General features: G+C 46.5%; 1 protein-coding gene across 1 annotated transcript in view; it reads right to left on the bottom strand.

Annotated features, from left to right (window-relative positions):
• Nucleotides 1–22,563, bottom strand: part of cep72 (centrosomal protein 72) — a 230,603-nt gene extending 208,040 nt beyond the window's left edge. Inside the window, exon 1 of the mRNA XM_070880485.1 lies at nucleotides 22,499–22,563. Within this exon, the coding sequence (XP_070736586.1) occupies nucleotides 22,499–22,562 (64 nt within the window). The 5' untranslated portion in view covers nucleotide 22,563. The remainder of the gene's footprint in view (nucleotides 1–22,498) is intronic.
• Between the last annotated feature and the right edge of the window lie 1,525 nt (nucleotides 22,564–24,088).

The following is a 24,088-nucleotide window of genomic DNA, read 5'->3' as shown; positions in this document are numbered from 1 at the left end:
CCTTCCTTCCCTCTCCCCCAACATCTCCTTCCTTCCCTCTCCCCCAACATCTCCTTCCTTCCCTCTCCCCCAACATCTCCTTCCTTCCCTCTCCCCCAACATCTCCTTCCTTCCCTCTCCCCCAACATCTCCTTCCTTCCCTCTCCCCCAACATCTCCTTCCTTCCCTCTCCTCCAACATCTCCTTCCTTCCCTCTCCCCCAACATCTCCTTCCTTCCCTCTCCCCAACATCTCCTTCCTTCCCTCTCCCCCAACATCTCCTTCCTTCCCTCTCCCCCAACATCTCCTTCCTTCCCTCTCCCCCAACATCTCCTTCCTTCCCTCTCCCCCAACATCTCCTTCCCTCTCCCCCAACATCTCCTTCCCTCTCCCCCAACATCTCCTTCCCTCTCCCCCAACATCTCCTTCCCTCTCCCCCAACATCTCCTTCCCTCTCCCCCAACATCTCCTTCCCTCTCCCCCAACATCTCCTTCCCTCTCCCCCAACATCTCCTTCCCTCTCCCCCAACATCTCCTTCCCTCTCCCCCAACATCTCCTTCCCTCTCCCCCAACATCTCCTTCCCTCTCCCCCAACATCTCCTTCCCTCTCCCCCAACATCTCCTTCCCTCTCCCCCAACATCTCCTTCCCTCTCCCCCAACATCTCCTTCCCTCTCCCCCAACATCTCCTTCCCTCTCCCCCAACATCTCCTTCCCTCTCCCCCAACATCTCCTTCCCTCTCCCCCAACATCTCCTTCCCTCTCCCCCAACATCTCCTTCCCTCTCCCCCAACATCTCCTTCCCTCTCCAACATCTCCTTCCCCTCCCCCAACATCTCCTTCCCTTCCCCCAACATCTCCTTCTCCCCCACTCCCCCTTCCCTCCCCCTGCTCCCTCTACCCCCCTCCTCTCGCTGTCAGAAACACAGATACTGACAGACAGAGAATGAGAGACACACACAGACAGACAGAGAGATAGAGACACTGACAGAGACACACTGGGGGTGGGGGGGAGGGGGGGGAGGGGGGGGCATCCCAGCACGATGTTGGAGGGCTCCCGGTGCTGCAGTCGGTAAGTAGAAAATGTTTTATTTATTGATTTTTTAAAAAAAATTATTTATTAATTTTTTTTGATTGATTTATTGGTTGATTTATTGATGTATTTATCATTTATTATTGATGATGGCTCTTTATTTGTAAAACTGAAGTGTTTAATGTTTGTAAACTTCCCTTTAAACCACCCCCCCCCCCACCATTCCCTACGCCTGATTTGTAACCTACGCCTGATTTTCTAAAGTGTAGACAAGGTTTTTTCGAGCGTACAAAAATCTTCACTTACTCCATTCGAAGTTAGTTTGGAGTAAGTTTTCACTCACGAAACTTTGAAAACAGGCGTAAGTGGCCGGACACGCCCCCTTTTGAAAAAAAAATTCTGTTCCAAAGTGAAACTGTTCGAACTGACTAGAACTGGAGCAAAATAAATGACGAGAATTCCGATTTCTAAGATTCTCTGTTCTACACCAGTTGCTCCTAAAAATCAGGAGCAAATCATGTGGAAACTTGGGGCCCATATCCTCAGTTCTAGATTCCTCCATGAGGGGAAACATCCTCTCTACATCTACCCTGTCAAGCACCCTCATAATCTTATTCGCTTCAATAAGATCACCTCTCATTCTTCTAAGCTCCAACGAGTATAGGTCCAACTTGCTCAACCTTTCTTCACAAGACAATGCCTTCATCTCAGGAATCAACCTAGTGAACCTTCTCTAAACTCCCTCCAAACCAAGTATATCCTTCCTTTAATAAGGAGACCAAAACTGTATGCATTACTCCGGGTGTGGTCTCACCAACGCTCTGTACAGTTGTAGCAAGACTTCCCTACTTTTATACTCCATCCCCCTTGCAATAAAGGCCAACATTCCATTTGCCTTCCTAATAACTTGTTATACCTGCATGCTAATTTATGCTTCAAGTACAAGGACTCCCAGATCCCTCTCTACCGCAGCATTTGTGATCTCTCTCCATTTAAATAATTTGCTTTTTTATTTTTTCTGCCAAAGTGGATAACCTCACATTTTCCATCTGCCAAGTTTTCGCCCACTCATTTAGCCTATCTATATCACTTTGCAGATCATTTGTGTCCTCTTCACAACTTGCTTTTCCACCTATCTTTGTATCAGCAAATTTGGCTACATTGCATCGGTCCTTACATCCAAGTCATTAATATAGATTGTAAATAGTTGAGGCCCCAGCACTGATCCCTGTGGCACCTCACTAGCTACAGTTTGCCAACCTGAAAATTACCCATTTATCCTGACTCTCTGGTTTCTATTAGTTAGCCAATCCTCTATCCATGCTAATATATTACCCCAACCCCATGAACTTTTATCTTGTGCAGTAACCTTTTATGTGGCACCTTATCGAATGCCTTCTGGAAATCCAAATGCATGACATCTACTGGGTCCCCCTTATCCACCCTGCTCGTTACATCCTCAAAGTACTCTGACAAATTTGTCCAACATGATTTCGCTTTCATAAGAACATAAGAATTAGGAACAGGAATAGGCCATCTAGCACCTCGAGCCTGCTCCGCCATTCAATAAGATCATGGCTGATCTGGTCGTGGACTCAGCTCCACTTACCTGCCCTCTCCCCGTAACCCTTAATGCTTAAAAATCTATCTATCTTTGACTTGAAAACATTCAATGAGTTAGCCTCAACTGCTTCCTTGGGCAGAGAATTCCACAGATTCACAACCCTCTGGGAGAAGAAATTCTTTCTCAACTCGGTTTTAAATTGGCTCCTCCGTATTTTGAGGCTGTGCCCCCTAGTTCTAGTCTCCCCCACCAATGGAAACAACCTCTCTGCCTCTATCTTGTCTATCCCTTTCATGATTTTAAATGTTTCTATAAGGTCACCCCTCATCCTTCTGAACTCCAAGGAGTAAAGACCCAGTCTACTCAATCCATCATCATAAGGTAAACCCCTCATTTCTCGAATCAGCCTAGTGAATCGTCTCTGTACCCCTTCCAAAGCTAGTATATCCTTCCTTAAGTAAGGTGACCAAAACTGCACGCAGTACTCCAGGTGCGGCCTGACCAATACCTTATACAGTTGCAGCAACACCTCCCTGCTTTTGTACTCCATCCCTTTCGCAATGAAGGCCAACATTCCATTTGCCTTCCTGATTACCTGCTGCACCTGCAAACTAACCTTTTGGGATTAAAAGAGTTTCATGCACAAGGAACCCCCAGGTCCCTCTGCACCGCAGCACGTTGTAATTTCTCCCCATTCAAATAATATTCCCTTTTACTGTTTTTTTTCCCAAGGTGGATGACCTCACACTTTCCGACATTGTATTCCATCTGCCAAACCTTAGCCCATTCGCTTAACCTATCCAAATCTCCTTGCAGCCTCTCTGAGTCCTCTACACAACCCGCTTTCCCACTAATCTTAGTGTCATCTGCAAATTTTGTTGCACTACACTCTGTCCCCTCTTCTAGGTCATCTATGTATATTGTAAACAGTTGTGGTCCCAGTACTGATCCCTGTGGCACACCACTAACCACTGATTTCCAACCGGAAAAGGGCCCATTTATCCCGACTCTCTGCTTTCTGTTAGCCAGCCAATTCTCCATCCATGCTAATACATTTCCTCTGACTCCGCGTACCTTTATCTTCTGCAGTAACCTTTTGTGTGGCACCTTATCGAATGCCTTTTGGAAATCTAAATACACCACATCCATCAGTACACCTCTATCCACCATGCTCGTTATATCCTCAAAGAATTCCAGTAAGTTAGTTAAACATGATTTCCCTTTCATGAATCCATGCTGCGTCTGCTTGATTGCACTATTCCTATCCAGATGTTCCGCTATTTCTTCCTTAATGATAGTTTCAAGCATTTTCCCCACTACAGATGTTAAACTAACCGGCCTATAGTTACCTGCCTTTTGCCTGCCCCCTTTTTTAAACAGAGGCGTTACATTAGCTGCTCTCCAATCCGCTGGTACCTCCTCAGAGTCCAGAGAATTTTGGTAGATTATAACAAATGCATCTGCTATAACTTCCGCCATCTCTTTTAATACCCTGGGATGCATTTCATCAGGACCAGGGGACTTGTCTACCTTCAGTCCCATTAGTCTGTCCAGCACTACCTCCCTAGTGATAGTGATCATCTCAAGGTCCTCCCTTCCCACATTCCTATGACCAGCAATTTTTGGCATGGTTTTTGTGTCTTCCACTGTGAAGACCGAAGCAAAATAATTGTTGAAGGTCTCAGCCATTTCCACATTTCCCATTATTAAATCCCCCCTATTCATCTTCTAAGGGACCAACATTTACTTTAGTCACTCTTTTCCGTTTTATATATCTGTAAAAGCTTTTACTATCTGTTTTTATGTTTTGCGCAAGTTTACCTTCGTAATCTATCTTCCCTTTCTTTATTGCTTTTTTAGTCATTCTTTGCTGTTGCTTAAAATTTTCCCAATCCTCTAGTTTCCCACTAACCTTGGCCACCTTATACGCATTGGTCTTTGATTTGATACTTTCCTTTATTTCCTTGGTTATCCACGGCTGGTTATCTCTTCTCTTGCCGCCCTTCTTTTTCACTGGAATATATTTTTGTTGCGCATTATGAAAGAGCTCCTTAAAAGTCCTCCACTGTTCCTCAATTGTGCCACCGTTTAGTCCTTGTTTCCAGTCTACTTTAGCCAACTCTGCCCTCATCCCACTGTAGTCCCCTTTGTTTAAGCATAGTACGCTCGTTTCTGACACAACTTCCTCATCCTCAATCTGTATTACAAATTCAACCATATTGTGATCACTCATTCCAAGAGGATCTTTTACGAGGAGATCGTTTATTTTTCCTGTCTCGTTACACAGAACCAGATCCAAAATGGCTTGCTCCCTTGTAGGCTCTGTTACATACTGTTCTAAGAAACAATCCCGTATGCATTCTATGAATTTCTCCTCCAGGCGACCCCCTGCGATTTGATTTGACCAATCGATATGTAGTTTAAAATCCCCCATAACTACTGCCGTTCCTTTTTCACATGCCTCCATTATTCCCTTGATTATTGCCCACCCCACCATGAAGTTATTATTTGGGGGCCTATAAACTACGCCGACCGGTGACTTTTTCCCCTTACTATCTCTAATCTCCACCCACAATGATTCAACATTTTGTTCATTGGAGCCAATATCATCCCTCACAACTGCCCTGATATCATCCTTTATTAACAGAGCTACCCCACCTCCTTTCCCTTCTTGCCTATCTTTCTGAATCGTCAGATACCCCTGTATGTTTAATTCCCAGTCTTGGCCATCTTGCAACCATGTTTCTGTAATGGCCACCAAATCATACCCAATTCATAAAACCATGCTGACTCTACTTGACTGTATTATGATTTTCTAGATGTCCCGCTACTACTTTCTTAATAATGGACTCCAGCATTTTCCCAATGAGAGATATTAGGCTAACTGGTCTATAGTTTCCTGCTTTCTGTCGCCCTCCTTTTTTAAATAGGGGCATTACATTTGCGGTTTTCCAATTAGCTGGGACCTCTCCAAAATCCAGGGAATTTTGGTAATTACAACCAATGCATCCACTTTCTTTGCAGCCACTTCGTTTAAGACTCTAGGATGCATGCCATCAGATCCAGGGGACTTGTCCAGTTTTAGTCCCATTAGTTTGCCTAGTACTTTTTCTCTAGTGATAGTGATTGCTTTAAGATCCCCCCTCTCTATAGCCCCTTGATTATCGATTATTGGGATGCTTTTAATGTCTTCTACCGTGAAGACTGACACACAATATTTGTTCAAAGTCTCTGCCATTTCCGTTTCCCATTATTAATGCCCCAGTCTCATCTTCTAAGGGACCAATGTTTACATTAGCTACTCTTTTCATTTTTATATACCTGTAGAAGCTCTTACCATCTGTTTTTATATTTCTTACTAGTTTACTCTCAGAATCCATCTTCTCGCTCATTATAATTTTAGTCGTCCTTTGCTGGTTTCTAAAAATTTCCCAATCCTCTGGCCTACCACTAATCTTCACAACATTGTGTACCTTTGTTTTCAATTTGATATCATCCTTAATTTCCTTAGTTAGCCACGGATGGTTCATCCTTCTCTTAGAGTCTTTCTTTCTCACTGGAATATATCTTTGCTGAGAGTTATGAAATATCTCCTTAAATGTCTGCCACTGCTTTTCTACCGTCTTACCCTTTAATCTATTTTCCCAGTCCACTTTAGCTAACTCCGTCTCCCTACCTTTGTAATTGCCTTTATTTAAATTCAGGACACTAGTTTTGAGACCCAAGTTTCTCACCCTCAAACTGAATTTGATATTCTTCCATGCTATGATCACTCTTCCCTAGAGAATCCTTTACTATGAGATCATTAATTAATCATATCTCATTACACAATACCAGATCTAAAATAGCCTGCTCCTTGGTTGGTTCCACAATGTATTGTTCCAAGAAATCATCCCAAATACACTCATGAACTTTTCCTCAAGGCTACCTTTACAAATTTGATTTGTCCAATCTATGAAGATTAAAATCACCCATGATTATTGCAGTGCCTTTCTTACAAACCTCCATTATTTCTTGATTTATACTCTGTGTTACAGTGTAGCTACTGTTATTTCACTTATTATTTCTTATCTCCACCCAAACTGATCCTACATTTTGATCTTCTGAGCCAGTATCATTTCTCACTACTGCACTGATTTAATCATTTATTAACAGAGCTAACCCATCTCCTTTTCCTTTGAACCTATCCTTCCAAAATGGCAAATACCCCTGAATATTCAGTTTCCAGCCTTGGTCACCAGTCTCAGTAATGGCTATCAGATCATACCCATTTATTTCTATTTATGCCATCAACTCATCTACCTTGTTACGAATGCTGCATGCATTCAGATAAAGAGCTTTTAATTTTGTCTTTTTACCATTTTTCCCTACTCTGACCCCACTGTCTGATACTCTTATGTTTATATGTTCTGTCCCTTCCTGTCATACTCTGGTTATCATTACCCCTATCACTACCCTCCACAATTGCATTCTCCTTTCTCTTTGATTTTTTAAGTTTCTGCTCACCTGAACCCTCCCCCCCCTCCTATTTAGTTTAAAGCCCTAGCTACACCAGGACACTGGTCCCAGCACGCTTCAAGTGAAGGCCGTCTCAATGGAACAGCTCCCTCGTACCCTAGTACTGGTGCCAGTGCCCCATGAATCAAAACCCATTTCTCCCACACCAATCATTAAGCCACGTGTTCATCTCTCTGATCTTATTTACCCTATGCAAATTTGCTCGTGGCTCAGTTAGTAATCCCGAGATTATTACCTTTGTGGTTCTGCTTTTTAATTTAGCCCCGAGCTGCTCATACTCTCTCAGCAGAACCTCTTTCTTTGTTCTACCTACGTGGACCACGACAACTAGATCTTTCCCCTCCCACTCCAAGTTCCTCTCCAGCCCAGAGGAGATGTCCTAACCCAGGGGCAGGCAACACAGCCTAAGGGATTCACGCTCTCGGCTGCAGAGAACATTATCGATCCCCATAACTATTACAACATTTCTTTTTATTCCCCCAACTTGAATGGCCCTCTGTACCACAGTTCTGTGGTCAGTTTGCTCATCCTCCCTGCAATCTTTGCTCTCGTACACACAGGGAGTAAGAACCTCATACCTTTTGAACAAGTGCAAGGGTTGAGGATCCTCCAATGCTACCTTCTGGGTCCTCATACCTGCATTATTCGTAGTCATGCCCTCTTGTCCATGACCATGGACCAAATTTGAATTATTTAACTGAAGGGGTGTGACTGCCTGCTGGAACACAGCGTCCAAGTTATTTTAGTGATGTTGGTTGAGGGATAAATATTAGACAGGACCAGGAAAACTCTCCTGCTCTTTTTCTAATAGTTGTCTCTTCTTAGGCGGTCCCTCGTATCGAGGATCACTTGCTTCCACACCAAAAAGGGATGAGTTCATAGCTGTTACAATGAGGGACCTGATATTCCCGGATCCTGAACTACATGCATATTGCAGGGTGGAAGATGCCTCTACGTGGATTTTTTTAATGTGTGGTGCCGTTGCACACCAGCCACCACACAGGCTTACAGAGCTAGGTCTTGGTCCAGTGATAAGGATTAACCAAGGCAACTGGAGACCAGCTCTGCTGCACGGACTTAGTGCGCTCACATATCGCAGTGTGGGCTGGCCTGTGCTGCCCCCGGGCCCTCGCCTCTCCTGGGCCCCGATTACGTCGCTCTACAATCTCTCGCCGCTTCTCTGCTGCTTGCTGCCTCTCCTGCTGTATCTGCCCATGCTCAAATCAGCGACCTGGATCATGGCGATGTTCAATCCAGTCACTCTCCTCCAATGTGCAAAGTTAAAGCACATGGGATTGGGGGTAGTGTGCTGACGTGGATTGAGAACTGGTTGGCAGACAGGAAGCAAAGAGTAGGAATAAATGTGAACTTTTCAGAATGGCAGGCGGTGACTAGTGGGGTACCGCAAGGTTCTGTGCTGGGGCCCCAGCTGTTTACATTGTACATTAATGATTTAGACGAGGGGATTAAATGTAGTATCTCCAAATTTGCGGATGACACTAAGTTGGGTGGCAGTGCGAGCTGCGAGGAGGATGCTATGAGGCTGCAGAGTGACTTGGATAGGTTAGGTGAATGGGCAAATGCATGGCAGATGAAGTATAATGTGGATAAATGTGAGGTTATCCACTTTGGTGGTAAAAACAGAGAGACAGACTATTATCTGAACGGTGACAGATTAGGAAAAGGGGAGGTGCAACGAGATCTGGGTGTCATGGTACATCAGTCATTGAAGGTTGGCATGCAGGTACAGCAGGCAGTTAAGAAAGCAAATGGCATGTTGGCCTTCATAGCGAGGGGTTTTGAGTACAGGGGCAGGAAGGTGTTACTACAGTTGTACAGGGCCTTGGTGAGGCCACACCCTGGAGTATTGTGTACAGTTTTAGTCACCTAACTTGAGGAAGGACATTCTTGTTATTGAGGGAGTGCAGCGAAAGTTCACCAGACTGATTCCCGGGATGGCAGGACTGACATATCAAGAAAGACTGGATCAACTGGGCTTGTATTCACTGGAGTTCAGAAGAATGAGAGGGGATCTCATAGAAACGTTTAAAATTCTGACGGGTTTAGACAAGTTAGAAGAATGTTCCCAATATTGGGGAAGTGCAGAACCAGGGGTCACAGTTGAAGGATAAGGGGCCATTTAGGACCGAGATGAGGAGAAACTTCTTCACCCAGAGAGTGGTGAACCTGTGGAATTCTCTACCACAGAAAGTTGTTGAAGCCAATTCACTAAATGTATTCAAAAAGGAGTTAGATGTAGTCCTTACTACTAGGGGGATCAAGGGGTATGGCGAGAAAGCAGGAATGGGGTACTGAAGTTGCATGTTCAGCCATGAACTCATTGAATGGCGGTGCAGGCACGAAGGGCCGAATGGCCTACTCCTGCACCTATTTTCTGTGTTTCTATGTTTCTAAGTCGTCGCCCTCCTGAACCAGCTCGCGCTGTACCTTGCAGTGGCATACCACTGGTGTTTCCTTGCAGGTCAGGGCCGCACAGAGTGCCGGGTCACCTCCACGCCGCTCCTATTAAGGCCCCGCCCTGCGAGGAAACAGCAGCGGCAGGTTTTCTAATAGTGCCATGGGATCTCTACGTCCACCTGAAAGGGCAGACAGGGCCCTGGTTTAAGGTCTCATCCAAAATACGGCACCTCCGACAATCTAGCATTGAGAACATAAGGAGGTCTCATACTGCATTAAAGTGCCAGCCTAGATTATGTGCTCAAGTCGCTGGAGTGGGATTTGAACCCACAACCTTCTGACTCAGAGACAAAAGTGCCAGCACTAAGCCAAGACCAGCACTTAAGGCTTGATTGCACACAACCAGTTATATGTATTGGTCACCAATGTCACAGTACAATGGCATCCTCCCAGCTTACTGACCCCATTTTTTTAAAAATCAAATTTATCCTAAATATCTGGCATCACATGAAATAAATACAGAAATGTCTCCATGTGTCACATTAAAACTTGAATCTTGTGTAACATACTGCTTTATAGATTAATATATAAATATATAAAAAAATATATAGCTGTAATTCAAACTAAACTGGTCTCAGCTCCTCCTATATTAGCCACACAGAAATAAAATGATCTGCATTTATATTGCACCTTTAACGATCTCTTGACATCCCAGAGCGCTTTACAGCCCAAAATACTTTTGAAGTGTAGTTGTAATGTAGGACATCTCATGTCCTACTCTCAAGTTCTGCTACTGCAATGAGAAAACAATAAACCTACAAGAGTTGACACTGAATCATAGTGCTGGTGCCACTATATAATCAACAGCAACTTGCTTTTATATAGAACCTTTAACATAGTCAAACATCCCAAGGTGCTTCAGAGCAGCATTAACAAACAAAATGACATCGAGCCACATAAGGTGACTAAAAGCTTGGTCAAAGAGGTAGGTTTTAAGGAGGAGAGGTAACTTTAAGAACCGCGCAAACAGATGAAGCATTAATCATATCTGCTCTCCACTGTATGTGCACAGTTGACCATTTAACCAATGTGCATATGTAAGAGAAAATTGGCATCAGGGGTATAAGCGAAATAAGGTTTAAAGTGCCGGCTTCTACATTGGTTCAGCAAAAGGGGCAGAAGGTCTTGGCTGACCTCACATTCTAACATATTTCAGCACCAAGGACCCAGAGGCCTCTGATTCAACATTGATGTACAATTGATGTACCAAAACATTAGATAACATTAAGGTACGTCTAGTCCGACAAGATAAGACTCTGTGAAAAGACTCTAAACAGACTTTTAGGTGCTACATACGAGCAGCAATATCTAACCCAATGAGGTCATCCCAGTTAAGGTCTAAATGTTGCCTTGAGATCTTGGTCTGTCAATCCAAAATATTACTAATAAGGTAACCCAATTAGAGATCGAGGGAGGTTGTACCGGGGGGGGGGGGGGCGAAAGGATCTATGAAATGTATAAATGATGTACAATTTTGCTATTCAAGGAACATCTCCACTCACAGGTGGCTATGATGAGACGTCCATAATTAAAGATCGTTATACCTTGCCATCCGTCTCCGTCTAATACTTTGAGGGCTGCTATGCGGGTTGGGTCGAGCATCGACCTTTTATATCAAAGGGCCCGCTCATGGGAAGAGAAGCCTCCCCATTTTCCCCTCCAATTTGGCGCTGCGAGCAGAGTACAATAACTTCCCGAACAGAACAATGATCCAGCTGTTGGGGTGAGTATGTGTAATTTACCACTTTCATGTTAGAGCTGAGGCATTGTAAACCAGGAGGAAAGGACATCTGTACAAAGAATCATCTGTAGCAGGTCCCAGAGGGACGGAGACAGAGGACAGGGACGATATAGGGGTGGGAGAGGGTTAAAAGGCATACTCTTTGAGACGCGCGCGTGTAGGAAGCGCGGCAGTGCGAGGGTACGAAGCAAGGGAAGACATATGGATGAGACCTACTGACAAGCGCACGGCGCAGAGACGAGACATATTGGGCCCAAGTTTCCACAAGAAAAAAAACGGGCACCCCTCAGAGCTGGGCACCCGTTTTTCGCGCCGAAAACGGCTCCTAAAAAATCCTCGGTATTCTGCACCTACTTACAGGTCCTCTGGCCCTCCGCACAGCCAGCAGGAGCTGTGGGGGGGGCGGAGCCAGGTCCCTGCGCTGAAAACAGTGCCGGGACCTCTGCACATGCGCGCTACAGTCGGCATGCAAGTGCAGGAGCTCCAGGCGCCGAACTGTGTGGGAGGGGCCCGAAGCACGCAGCCCCTAGCCCTGGCTGAATGGCCTCACTGGGGTTCCTCCCACGGCCAGCTCCTGCACCCCGCTCCCGACAAGACCCGACACCCGCTCCCCCTCCCGCCCCGCCGACCAGACCCGACCCGACACCCGCTCCCCCCCCCCCCCCCCGCCGACCAGACCCGACCCGACACCCGCTCTCCCCCCCCCCGCTCTTCCTCTTCCCCCTCCCTGCTCTCTCTTCCCCCACCCTTTCCTCTCCCCCTCCCCCACCCCCCCCTCTCTCTCTCTCCTCTCCCCCCTCTCTCCCTCCCTCCCCTCTCCCTCTCTCCCTCTCTCCCTCCCTCCCTCTCCCTCCCTCCCTCCCTCCCGCTCAGCGACACGAACGGCTGCAGAATTCTCCCTGGCTGAAGCACTTTCACACAGGTAGGAAGATGGTTTATTTAATCTTTTCTTGGCTTATAAATGTTTATTCAGGTTGGATTTATTTGTATAATATTTGTAGAAGTATAAATAAGGATTTATTGTCGAATTTAATGAGTTCCCTTCCCCCCCCCTCGTTCTGGACGCCTAATTTGTAACCTGCGCCTGATTTTTTAATGTGTAGAACAGGTTTTTTCAGTTCTACAAAAATCTTCACTAGCTCCATTCTACTTTAGTTTGGAGTACGTTTTCACTGTGGAAACTTTCAAATCAGGCGTCAGTGGCCGGACACGCCCCCTTTTGAAGAAAAAATTCTGTTCTAAACTAGAACTGTTCTACCTGACTAGAACTGCAGAAAATAAAATGTGGAGAATTGCGATTTCTAAAATAGTCCGTTCTCCACCAGTTGCTCCTAAAAATCAGGCGCGAATCATGTGGAAACTTGGGCCCAATGACCTGGAAGCGTGGCAGTATGAGTGTACGGCGCCAAGGGGAGGCATATAGACGACGTCCTGCATCCCAAACACGAATTAAAGGGAATGCCCAAGACCGCTACACCTTCCCCAAAGTAACCCGGCTAGTAAAAAGGCGAATAAAACCAATGAGGGAATAGGAATCCAGGACAGCAAAGAAAAAAGGAGGAAGAATGTAACTGGGGACCAAAAGGGTCTCTACTAAATTTGCTGGGCAAAAAATACGCAACATCATTGGAAGAAATGAAACGGAAAGGGTGGCAGCCCACGGATACCCCGATAGACAGAAAAAATGGTGGGATAGTCAGACCAAACACAAGGTTGAAATGACCCAAGTAATTATCCTTACCTGTTACCAGGAACAGGTAAAAGAAATAGATACCCACACTGAATTGAATCAGGAATTAAAAACTAAAATAACGGAATTAGAAAAGGCTGTACAGGAGAACGGACAAACCCTACCGTGCGCATCAGCAACACCTGACCCAAAAATAACCTCCCCAGTACCCCAAATATACCCCTCCCTGAAAGAGGTACAGGCAGGGGAGCCCCAAAATAATAACAGGACCCAGGAAGGGCCCCCAGCATATGACAGGTACGTACTACCGCCATCCCTGCACACGGGCAGCAACCCGTTCACATCACCGTATAAGAAGTTCCTCTCACCCCGCATGAGAGACAAGACACTGCTAAAAGATTTACCCATCCCAAACCAAATAGCACAAATACAGAATTCTGCCAAAAGGTTGAGGAAATGTTCGATACACATGATCTAACCCTAGGAGACGTACACGGTCTGGTAAAGGCTAAAACCGGTAATGTCAACTGGCAAAGGGCTACCCAAGCCGTGCAAAACGACAACTGGATGACGATGGGAAACCCGATGTGAACTAAGGCACAGCGGATACTAGGCCTCAAGCACGAAATGGATGAATGTTGGGGACCAATAAGAACTAATTGCAGCAGGATATAAAAAGTAATCCAAAAACCAAACGAAACTGTAGAGGAATATGAAGAACAGAAGTGGCTCGAGTACAAGGACCACTCAAGGGCTAACAACTCCGATAAAGAGGACGCGGCATTTTTAGAAATGTTTAAGGATGGACTGGGGGAGGTGCATCAAAAAATAATTAAGCTGAGATTCAAGATAGGAGATGATTATGATGAAATCTTAGAACGGGCACAAAACGTGGAGGAATTAAAGGCCGAGCAAAAGGAAAAGGTAGCCAAGATAGTGGCGGCAGCATTAGTGACGGGAGAAAAGGAAGATGGGGGGACCTCCGCGCAGCCCCCTTGACGTGTTACACATGTCATCAGGACGGGCATTTTAGCAGAGATTGCCCGCAAAGGGAGGCTGAAAAAGGGACGGATAGACCCAGGTGCCGTAATTGCAACAAACTAGGACACGTAGCAAAAAGATGCTGGGCAGTGGGAGGCAGGACGGCAGGAAAGAGCCCCCAGCAAACCAGAAAACAGACAGGGACACCCATCACGCGTGAGGAACTGATGGAAATTCTCCGACAAACAACACTGCCAGCCCCACCCCCTCCGGAGCCACCCTCTAACGAGGAGCTCATCAACTTACTTAAATTGGCCAGTAGGGGTTACCGGCCCCCGAGGGAAGGTTGGGTAGGCCGACGCTAGATTCCCCTATGTTTATTAGTGCAGTGTTAGGGGGCCGGCAGTGCAACATGCTAGTGGGCACAGGAGCGTCGGTATCCATAACTAATCTAGACCTCCCTCTTACAAGAACCACGGTTAATATTCAAGGGATAGGAGGAGGATCCAAAAAAGGGATATTAAGCGAAGTAGTACTATTAAAGATACAGGGAATAATGATACCCACCCAATTTTGGTGCTGCCCTAACCCGGAAGGCACCATACTAGGGATGGACACCCTGAGGGAAGTAGGGGCACTTATAGACCCCCCAGCGTAATCGGATAATATGGGGAGAGAAACATAAGACCCAACAGAAGTTCGACTGTCCGGGACATCAGCAGCAGCGAGTAGCAAGGATTGTCCCAATACAGCCCGAGTGGAAAACGAAGGGCGTGTGGGGCAGCATATGCCGACAGCACAAACAGGATTGCAGGCTGGCCCAAGTTGACCCGGTCAAAATTCCCGGGCCAGAACATAAGGTCCACAGACAATATCCTTTAAACCCGAGGCTGAAGTAGCTGTCCACCAAATAGTGCAAGAATTAGGAGCACAAGGGGTGGTAAAGCTAGTAACTGCCACCACTAATTCACCGGTGTGGCCGGTAAAGAAACACGAGGGAACCTACAGGTTCACTGTCGACTATACAGCCCTGAACAAGGTCACCCCAAGGGAACATCCAATTGTGGCAAGCCCATCCATTATTTTCAATGACCTGAACCCAGAACATAAAATCTTTATTGTACTCGACATAGTGAACGGATTCTGGGCTATACCTTTGGATGAGGAGTCACAGAGGAAGTTTGCCTTCACTGTAAAGGGGAAACAGTATAACTGGACCAGGGTGCCGCAAGGGTTTCACAATAGGCCGGGCATATTCCACCGGGCATTGTCAGGAATCCTGGAACCCCTGAAAGTAGGAGAAGGAAGCACTATACAGCAGTACGTGGACAATATTCTTATCGCTTCAGGTACTGAGCAACAACACATGTTGCCCCTAACTACAGTATTAGGGGCCTTACAGCACTCGGGGTTGAAGGCAAATCCTAGGAAAGCCCAGGTGGGAAAGGAGGAGGTTACGTACTTGGGCTACTAATAGACGGATGCCCGCAGATCAGAAGGAGGCTATTAGAACAATGCCTAGACCAGGAACGGTAAAAGGGGTCCGACAGGTATTGAGACTATTTAACTATTGCCGGAACTTTATTCCAGAGTATGCGGAGATGGCCCAACCAATACAGGACCCTAGTAAAAGGAGGAAGGCCCTCCCAGGAGCTCGTCGACTGGGGTAGCCCCCAGGAGGCGGTGTTTAAACAACTGAAGCAAACCCTTATGAGTGCACCCGCCTTGGGACTGCCGGATCAGAATTGCTGGCCCCTTCCACCTGTATATGTACCATAGTGAGACCCATTACAATGCGGTGGTAACCCAGGAACACGGGGAGAGGCAAAGGCCCGTGGGCATACTATTTCACGAAACAAGGACCGGTGGCCGCAGGACTGTCCCGATGTGTCGCAGCTCTCGATTGTGCGGCGTGGGCTGTGAGGGCCAGCGAGCCTATAGTAATCTTACATACGCTACATACCCTCGTGGAATTACTTAACACAGGAAGGTTAAGAACTGTAAACGACGCACAGCGCGCCAATTGGGAAGCGATACACTTACCCACAAACGGCGCCATGACTATAATAAAGGACAATGCGAATAATCTCGCAGGATGGATAGTCACCGAAGGTAAAGAACACCAGTGTGGTCTCACGGAAATGAGGGGGAAGGGAGTCACATTAGCAAAACCCCGTTTGAAAAGGCAGATATGGACCTCTATGTGGATGGATCCCGTTGATATGTAGACGGAACCCCACGAACAGGATGGGCAGTGGTGGACAACAATGGACAAGTCAGGAAAAGGGGACCCTTATCGGCTCAGGTAGCAGAATTGGTAGCCCTCACTGAAGCATTAAAACTAGCAGCAGGGAAAAGGGTCAACATATACACCAATAGCCGTTACGCCTTCGGGGTGGTACATGATTATATGACTGCTTGGAAGAGGCACGTGACATCGGGAGGGGGACCCATTAGGCATGAAGAGATGGTTAAGGAATTGGTAGAAGCATCCCTCCTCCCTCAGGAATGTGCAGTGATTAGATATGATTAGTAACGCCCCGACTGGCTCATGTATTACCCAAACGGAGGAAGTAAACACACTCAAGATACAGGGAGAAGCCACCCCACAAGAAACAGAAGTGTGGGAACAGAACGGAGCTAAAAGGGAGGGCGGATGGAGTCTGGAGGAAAAATGACTATGTAGTGGCCCCGGAATGTATCCAACAGAACCTATTGAGTCTCTACCATGGATACGCCCATACCGGTAGGACCGGCATGATGAACTCCATGTCATGATGTTGGTGGTGGAAAGGAATGGGTAGAGACATAGAAAACCATTGTAGGAAATGTATAACATGCGCTAAACACAAGCCGGGGAAAAAGCTAAAGGTCCGGCTGGAACACCAAACTCGCCCAAAGGGACCCTGGGAAGCCTTACAAATAGCCAAAGGGGAAAAATGTACTGTCTGGTAATAATTTACAAAATGGGTAGAAGCCTTCGCCACTAGAAACTGCACTGCTGATACAGTAGCTAAGATCCTGGCCGGGGAACTAATACCCAGGTGGGGAATGCCACTACAGTTGGACTCAGACCAGGGTACACACTTTACGGGAAAAATCATGAAACAAGCTTGCGCCCTGTTGGGAATTAAACAAAAATTCCACATCCCATACCACCCTGAGTCTTCCGGATTGGTAGAACGAATGAATAGGACCTTAAAAACAGCACTGGCTAAGGCAATCGAGGACAGGACAGGGGTGGGTTGAGTTACTACCACAAATCCTAATGAAATTAAAAGTTACCCCTAACCGGACTACCAGACTGACCCCCTTTGAACTAATGATAGGAAGATCCATGAGACTGCCAGAAGTGCTGGTTACTGGAAGTGATGACGTAGGGCCCTACAAGGATAAGATACGGAGGGTCGTGATGGGACTCTGTAAACACATGAATTACGAGCACAAGCCAGAGACCAACAAATTATTAGGGATCTAGAAAGGGACACGAAGGTACAAAGGGTTCAGAGGTACCTCAAATAGGGAGCCGGGACATGGTAAATATAAATCCTGAAAGACCTGGATTCTCACCAAAATGGACCGGACCCCACTCGGTGATTATGGGTAGTGACACATGCGCTTGCATAGACATGAGAGGTGTAGGCAAATGGAAACACTGAACTCAGTTGAACAATTTGGATCCTAACCAACTGGTAGCCACCGGAAAACGTGTTTTACAGGATCTTATCTCTCCTTGGAGCCGGAACATCCATTGATGAAGAAAGTAATGGACCTCAAGGCCTATATTATAAGACGTCAGAAAACGTTAGCTGTGATCCCGATTCGAAAACCCTAATAGTGGTAGTCGGCACAACAGTAGATTTAAATTGTAGCATTGGACTAACGGGCATAACACAACTTAACAGAGATTCCAACCGACAGTGGGGGTGGAACAATAACAAGGGCATAACATTAGCAGTAAATGAGACCGCAGTATGCTTCGTGTTAGAAGAAGAACGAGGAAGTTGCACTTGTAGGGAGGGGATAGATAAGGTGCACGCCCGACTTCACTCAATTTTCGGAAAGGCCACGACAAAGGGATACCAGGTGGAAGATATGTCTGGCCTCCCCATGCGTGGGTACAGACCAGTGGTGTTGGGACATCCTTGTCCGAGATAGACCCCCTACTGCTGCCTCGACAACCACCCTGGGGACAACTCCTCTTCCCAGCACAACCACGCAAGTCCTCCCATATGCCCGTCCATAAAGACTGGAGCCAAAGGGGGGCCAGTAATAAAGGAATCTAAGGAAAGGATATATTTTGGGGTGTGTCAGCGACTACTTGCGGTAGTCCTAAACCTAACAGATATCATCCTTCCTAGCTTCTGTGGGAATGAAACTATAAATCTATACCAGAACCTGACACAACGAATCCTCGAAGGCCCGGAATCCACTACTTTGATTTAATGTCAGAAAGGGAACAGAACAAAGTCAAACGAAAAGGGAATACTGGAAACACTAGGCACGGGTTATGCGGCGGGGGTTGCAACGATGAATTCCATAGACCTATATGCAATAGACGACCGGGTTAACATCTTAACGCAAATCTTAAGGGGTTTATTCGGGAGGGAAATAGATAGCCAAGCCCTACAAGCGCAGTTGGGAGATGGCGCGGAAGGGGAACGGTTACAAGTGGCCCACACATTACAGGAACATGCCAAACCATAAATTTGATACACGTAATGGGGAACGACCCAAGTAAACGATTACAAGCTGAGATAGTTTGCTCCGGGTATGGGGCCTGGATACTGAGTGAGGTACAACATAATCTGGAGCAATTCCAGAATGGGTACATACCAGATTGGATCCCGAACGGCATATTGGACTCTAGCCAAAAACATGAACAACACGTGCGAGGTACGGAAAAATAGTCACGCACGGGTGCCAAAATTTAGATGTATTACTGGACATGTGAATATGATCGGATTCATGTAATCAATACCACAGTATAACGTAACAAAGGGAGACCCCTTATACCAAACCGACAATACTGGTGAAGAAAGAAACTGAACACGGTTGTGTTACCATCAACCCTCCAGACAGGTGATTAAAATAGTACCAAAGGCATTGACATAACCAACTGCTATAAAAATAACCAAGTGGTTTTATGTCGAGGTATGTTAAGAATGACAGATAATGATTGCGGATTCCACCAAACAAACGGATGCATGCTGAGTATCACTCCTCTCGAACGCAATTCCGAAACAATCGCTGCTCCACAAGGGAATGGAGATTGGTGCGTGAGCACAGGAGCAGCCAACCCGACGATTAAGACCAGGGGAGGAGTCACTCCCTGTGTCATCACCAACCCTAACTTCTGTTTCAGGCCCATGGGAAAAATAGACATAAATGGATACCACATACATCCTGAGACAACGGAAATTATCCACAGAACAGTCATGGATGCCCTCCAGAAGGGTACAAGGAAGCGGTATGGGAACAAGGAAAACAGATACTCGAATTAAATGAGCAACAATTACAATTGGTGCAAGGAATCCAAAACCAAAGACGACAGTATATCCGGCTGATGGAAGAAATAGACAACCTACAAAGAGACACTAACGCGATGCTGGCTGACCAGCCTTGGTACTCAAAACTGTGGAACATTGGACTTAATATTCAGATCCACCCATGGATAAGAATTATATCACATGTACTTGTAGTAATACAGGGCCTGGTCCTGATGGTACTGGTAGGGTTAACCTGTGCACGAATTAAACAGGCCAAACGACATGCTAGGGCACGCACTATGATTAAGACAATAAGGGACGAAAATTTAAACAGTCCTACAAGAAGGACTTACCTTATATAGCCCTGCGGGAGAAGTCACAGGAAGTCCTGAAGTTTGGGAGTTGGCCACCCAGGCGAACGGACATATCTGGAACTTGCCCACGGGGAAGTAGTTTCCGGGGAATATGGCCTACTTGGTGTATAGCCAAAGGCCAAAGCGGGGAATTGTAAGAGAAAATTGGCATTAAGGATATAAGCGAAATAAAGTTTAAAGTGCCGGCTTCTACATTGGCACAGCAAAAGGGGCAGAAGGTCTTGGCTGACCTCACATTCTAACATATTTCAGCACCAAGGACCCAGAGGCCTCTGATTCAACATTGATGTACAATTGATGTACCAAAACATTAGATAACATTAAGGTACGCCCAGTCCGACAAGACTCTGTGAAAAGACTCTCAACAGACTTTTAGGCGCTACATACGAGCAGCGAATTCTAACCCAATGAGGTCATCCCAGTTAAGGTCTAAAAGTTGTCTTGAGATCTTGGTCTGTCAATCCAAAATATTACTAATAAGGTAACCAATTAGAAATCGAGGGAGATTGTACCGGGGGGGGGGGGGGGGGAGCGAAGGGATCTATGAAATGTATAAATGATGTACAATTTTGCTATTCAGGGAACATCTCCACTCACAGGCGGCTGTGATGAGAAGTGTTCCCGGTCATCCGTAATTAAAGATCGTTATACCTTGCCATCCATCTCCGTCTAATACTTCGAGGGCTGCTACCCGGGTTGGGTTGAGCGTCGACCCTTTATATCAAAGGGCCCGCTCGTGGGAAGAGAAGCCTTCCCATTTTCCCCTTCATATACATAGAGAGTAACATTCACACCCCTTCACCATCAGCCTGCACTGTGGTTGGGTTCTCTATCCAGGTTGAACTGACAGCAGATACACTGCAGCCTGTGCACACCTCCAGGAGCACTGAACCTCGGCTTCAGATGATCTCACCAACAAACTGAAAACTCCAAACCACTGCAATTACAAAAGAATTAGGAACAGGAGTAGGTCATCTAGCCCCTCGAGCCTGCTCCGCCAATTAATTAAGGATTACGCCACCAGCATCCGTACCGAATGCGCATTTGCCGGTTGAGGCCCCAAGCGAAAAGTTGCTGTCAGACGCTGCAGAATTGAGCGCAGCGTAGTGGCTCACAGAACCCAGGGGCGCACCATGTGCATAAGCATACCTGGGATCATGTGGGCTGGTGCTCCAATCAGCAAACAGAAGGTCAAGAAGAACTTGCGTATTAACATTGCTAGTGCAATGCTTTTGCTGCTTCAAATATTTGTTAAGAGCTGCAAGAATGACTCTCATGCTGACATCTAAGAGTTATAAATGCAGAAACTTGCAGAACTGCACAATAGTTTTCTTGATATTTACTGAGTTAATCCCCAACTAAATTAACCTTTAAATCATGATAAGTAGTGGACACCATGGACAAAATCTTGTGGGTCATATGCAAATGCTTCCATTTCCGGCCTCATACAGTTTTTTAAATTACTTGGATGTGTCAGGTGGTATCCCCTTACACTGTGCACCAGCCATAAAATCTTCATACATAATTGCTGGGCAGTGATGGGCAATTAGCCAAACCCTGCATTAGCAATTAGGATTTTCATGTCAGTGCATTTCATCTGTCAAGTCAGAACTTGACAGATCGCAAGTTTGGGAAATAGCTCATGTGCTTGGAAATCCAGAACCTGCTGTCCATTTCAAAGGTAACATGACAGCCTACTCTGAGAGTACGCCATTAAACCGACCGCAAAATCTGAGTCAATGGGTTTGTATACTTCTTGCTTCAGTACAACCCAAAGAGAAAATACATGGGCAAACAAGGGCAACATATTGTCAAACCTGAGCAATTGGCCCATCCACCAAACTGCTCTGCAGATCCCATGCAATTGGTAAACCTTTATAATGCACACTCAGAACTATGTTGTCTTTAGAGTAATACACTGATTTATTGCATTTATGTTGTATGAAGAATGGAAGTGTCTAGTGACAATGGTGTTGGCAATAAAATGAAAGAGTTGCATTTATATAGTGCCTTTCTTGACCACAGGACATCCTAATTAATTACATTTTAAAAAGGTTTGGTCACTGTTGTAATGTGGGAAACGCAGCAGCCAAATTGCGCACTGCAAGCTCCCACAAGCAGCAATGTGATAATGACCAGATAATCTATTTTTGTTATGTTAATTGAGGGATAAATATTGGCCAGGGCACCGCAGATAACTCCCCTGCTCTTCTTCGAAATAGTACCATGGGATCTTTTACGTCCACCCGAGCGCGCAGACAGGGCCTTGGTTTAACGTCTCATTCAAAAGATGGCACCTCCGACGGTGCAGCGCTCCCTCAGCACTGCACTGGTGTGTCAGCATAGATTTTTGTGCTCAAGTCCCTGGTGTGGGACAATAAGGTTCTAACACTAAACCTCAAACCCTGAACCTGAGTAACTCCGATAAGCAGGGGATTAAGAGCCTGCAAGTGGCCCCCAGGGGTACACACAGGAGTTGGAAGGGACAGAACAGGCCAATTGGGGAAAGGCCTGGCCAAAAGTGCTCGACCCCTTCCCTGGGGAGTAACCCCGGGACCGATGCTGGGCCACCTGGCTCTCGGTTTGATGTCCCTGATCCAAGCTGCAATCGGCCCCCTTTCCATTCGGGCTCCGGCCCCTCTCGCCCTTACCCAGCCGCTCCTCGTTCAGCTCCACTCTCTGCCGGACCCAATCCTCGGTCGCCGTCAGCGCCATCCCTTCAAACCAGGCCTCACTGCGCAGGCGCACTGCAGCACTGTCGCTCACAGCCCGGGGGCGGGGCCCGGTCGTGTAAACTCCGCCCACTAGCACCTCCACAGCTGGGGGGAGAAAGAGAACACAGTATTACTGCAACTGGAGAGAGAGAGAGAACACAATATTCCTGCAACTGGAGAGGAAGAGAAAACACAGTATGACTGCAACTGGAGAGAGAGAGAGAGAGAGAGAGAGAACACAGTATTACTGCAACTGGAGAGAGAGAGAGAGAGAGAGAAAACACAGTATTACTGCAACTGGAGAGAGAGAGAGAGAGAGAGAACACAGTATTACTGCAACTGGAGAGAGAAAATACAGTATTACTGCAACTGAAGAGAGAGAGAGAACACAGACAGTATTACTGCAACTGGAGAGAGAGAACACAGTATTACTGCAACTGGAGAGAGAGAGAAACACAGTATTACTGCAGCTGGAGAGAGAGCACACAAGGCAGAGAGAACACAGACAGTATTACTGCACAAAAGCAAAATACTGCGGATGCTGGAATCCGAAATAAAAACAGAAAAGGCTGGAAATCTCAGCGGGTCAGGCAGCATATGCGGAGAGCGAAACAGAGTTAACATTTCAGGTTGATGTCCCTTCGTCAGAACTGGTGAATGTTCAAAATGAACAGATTCTTAAGAAGCACTGAAAGGGGGAGGGGAGGAATGAATAAAAGGGAAGGTCTGTGATACGGTGGAAGACAGGACAGATTTGAGAGACGAAAGGGATGATGAGCCAACTTGAGATCAGTGGGGGTTTAAAAAAGTAGGAAAGGGAGCAAAATATGGGCAGAGGTTATGGTCTGAAATTGTTGAACTCGATGTTGAGTCCAGAAGGCTGTCAAGTGTCTAAACGAAAGATGAGGTGCTGTTCCTCGAGCTTGCGTTGAGCTTCATTGGAACAGTGTAGGAGGCCGAGGATGGAGATCGGAGTGGGAGTGGAGCAGGGAATTAAAGTGACAGGCGACCGGAAACTCGGGGTCACGCATACGGACTGAACATAGGTGTTCCACAAAGCGGTCACCCAATCTGCGTTTGGGTGACCCAATGTAGAGGAGACCACATCGTGAGCAGCGAATACAGTATACTAAACAGAAAGAAGTACAAGTAAATCACTGTTTCACCTGGAAGGAGTATTTGGGGCCCTGGACAGTGGGAAGGGAGGAGGTAAAAGGGCAAGTGTTGCATCTCCTGCGCTTGCACGGGAAGGTGCCATGGGAAGGGGAGAGAGTGGTGGAGGTGACTGCAGAATGGACCAGGATGTCGTGGAGGGAGCGGACCCTTCGGAATGCTGAGAGGGGAGGGGGAGATGTGATTGATGGTGGGATCACGCAGAAGGTGGCGGAAATGGTGGAGGATGTGGAGGCTGGTGGGGTGAAAGGTGAGGACGAGGGAACCCTGTCGTGGTACTGAGAGGGAGAGGGAGAGGAAGAGGAAGCAGGGAGTGGGAAATAGAATGGATACGGTCAAGGGCCATGTTAACCA

Source organism: Pristiophorus japonicus, chromosome 5, assembly GCF_044704955.1.
Source record: "Pristiophorus japonicus isolate sPriJap1 chromosome 5, sPriJap1.hap1, whole genome shotgun sequence".
NCBI lineage: Eukaryota > Metazoa > Chordata > Chondrichthyes > Pristiophoridae > Pristiophorus > Pristiophorus japonicus.
This window is presented reverse-complemented; position numbering and strand designations above follow the sequence as displayed.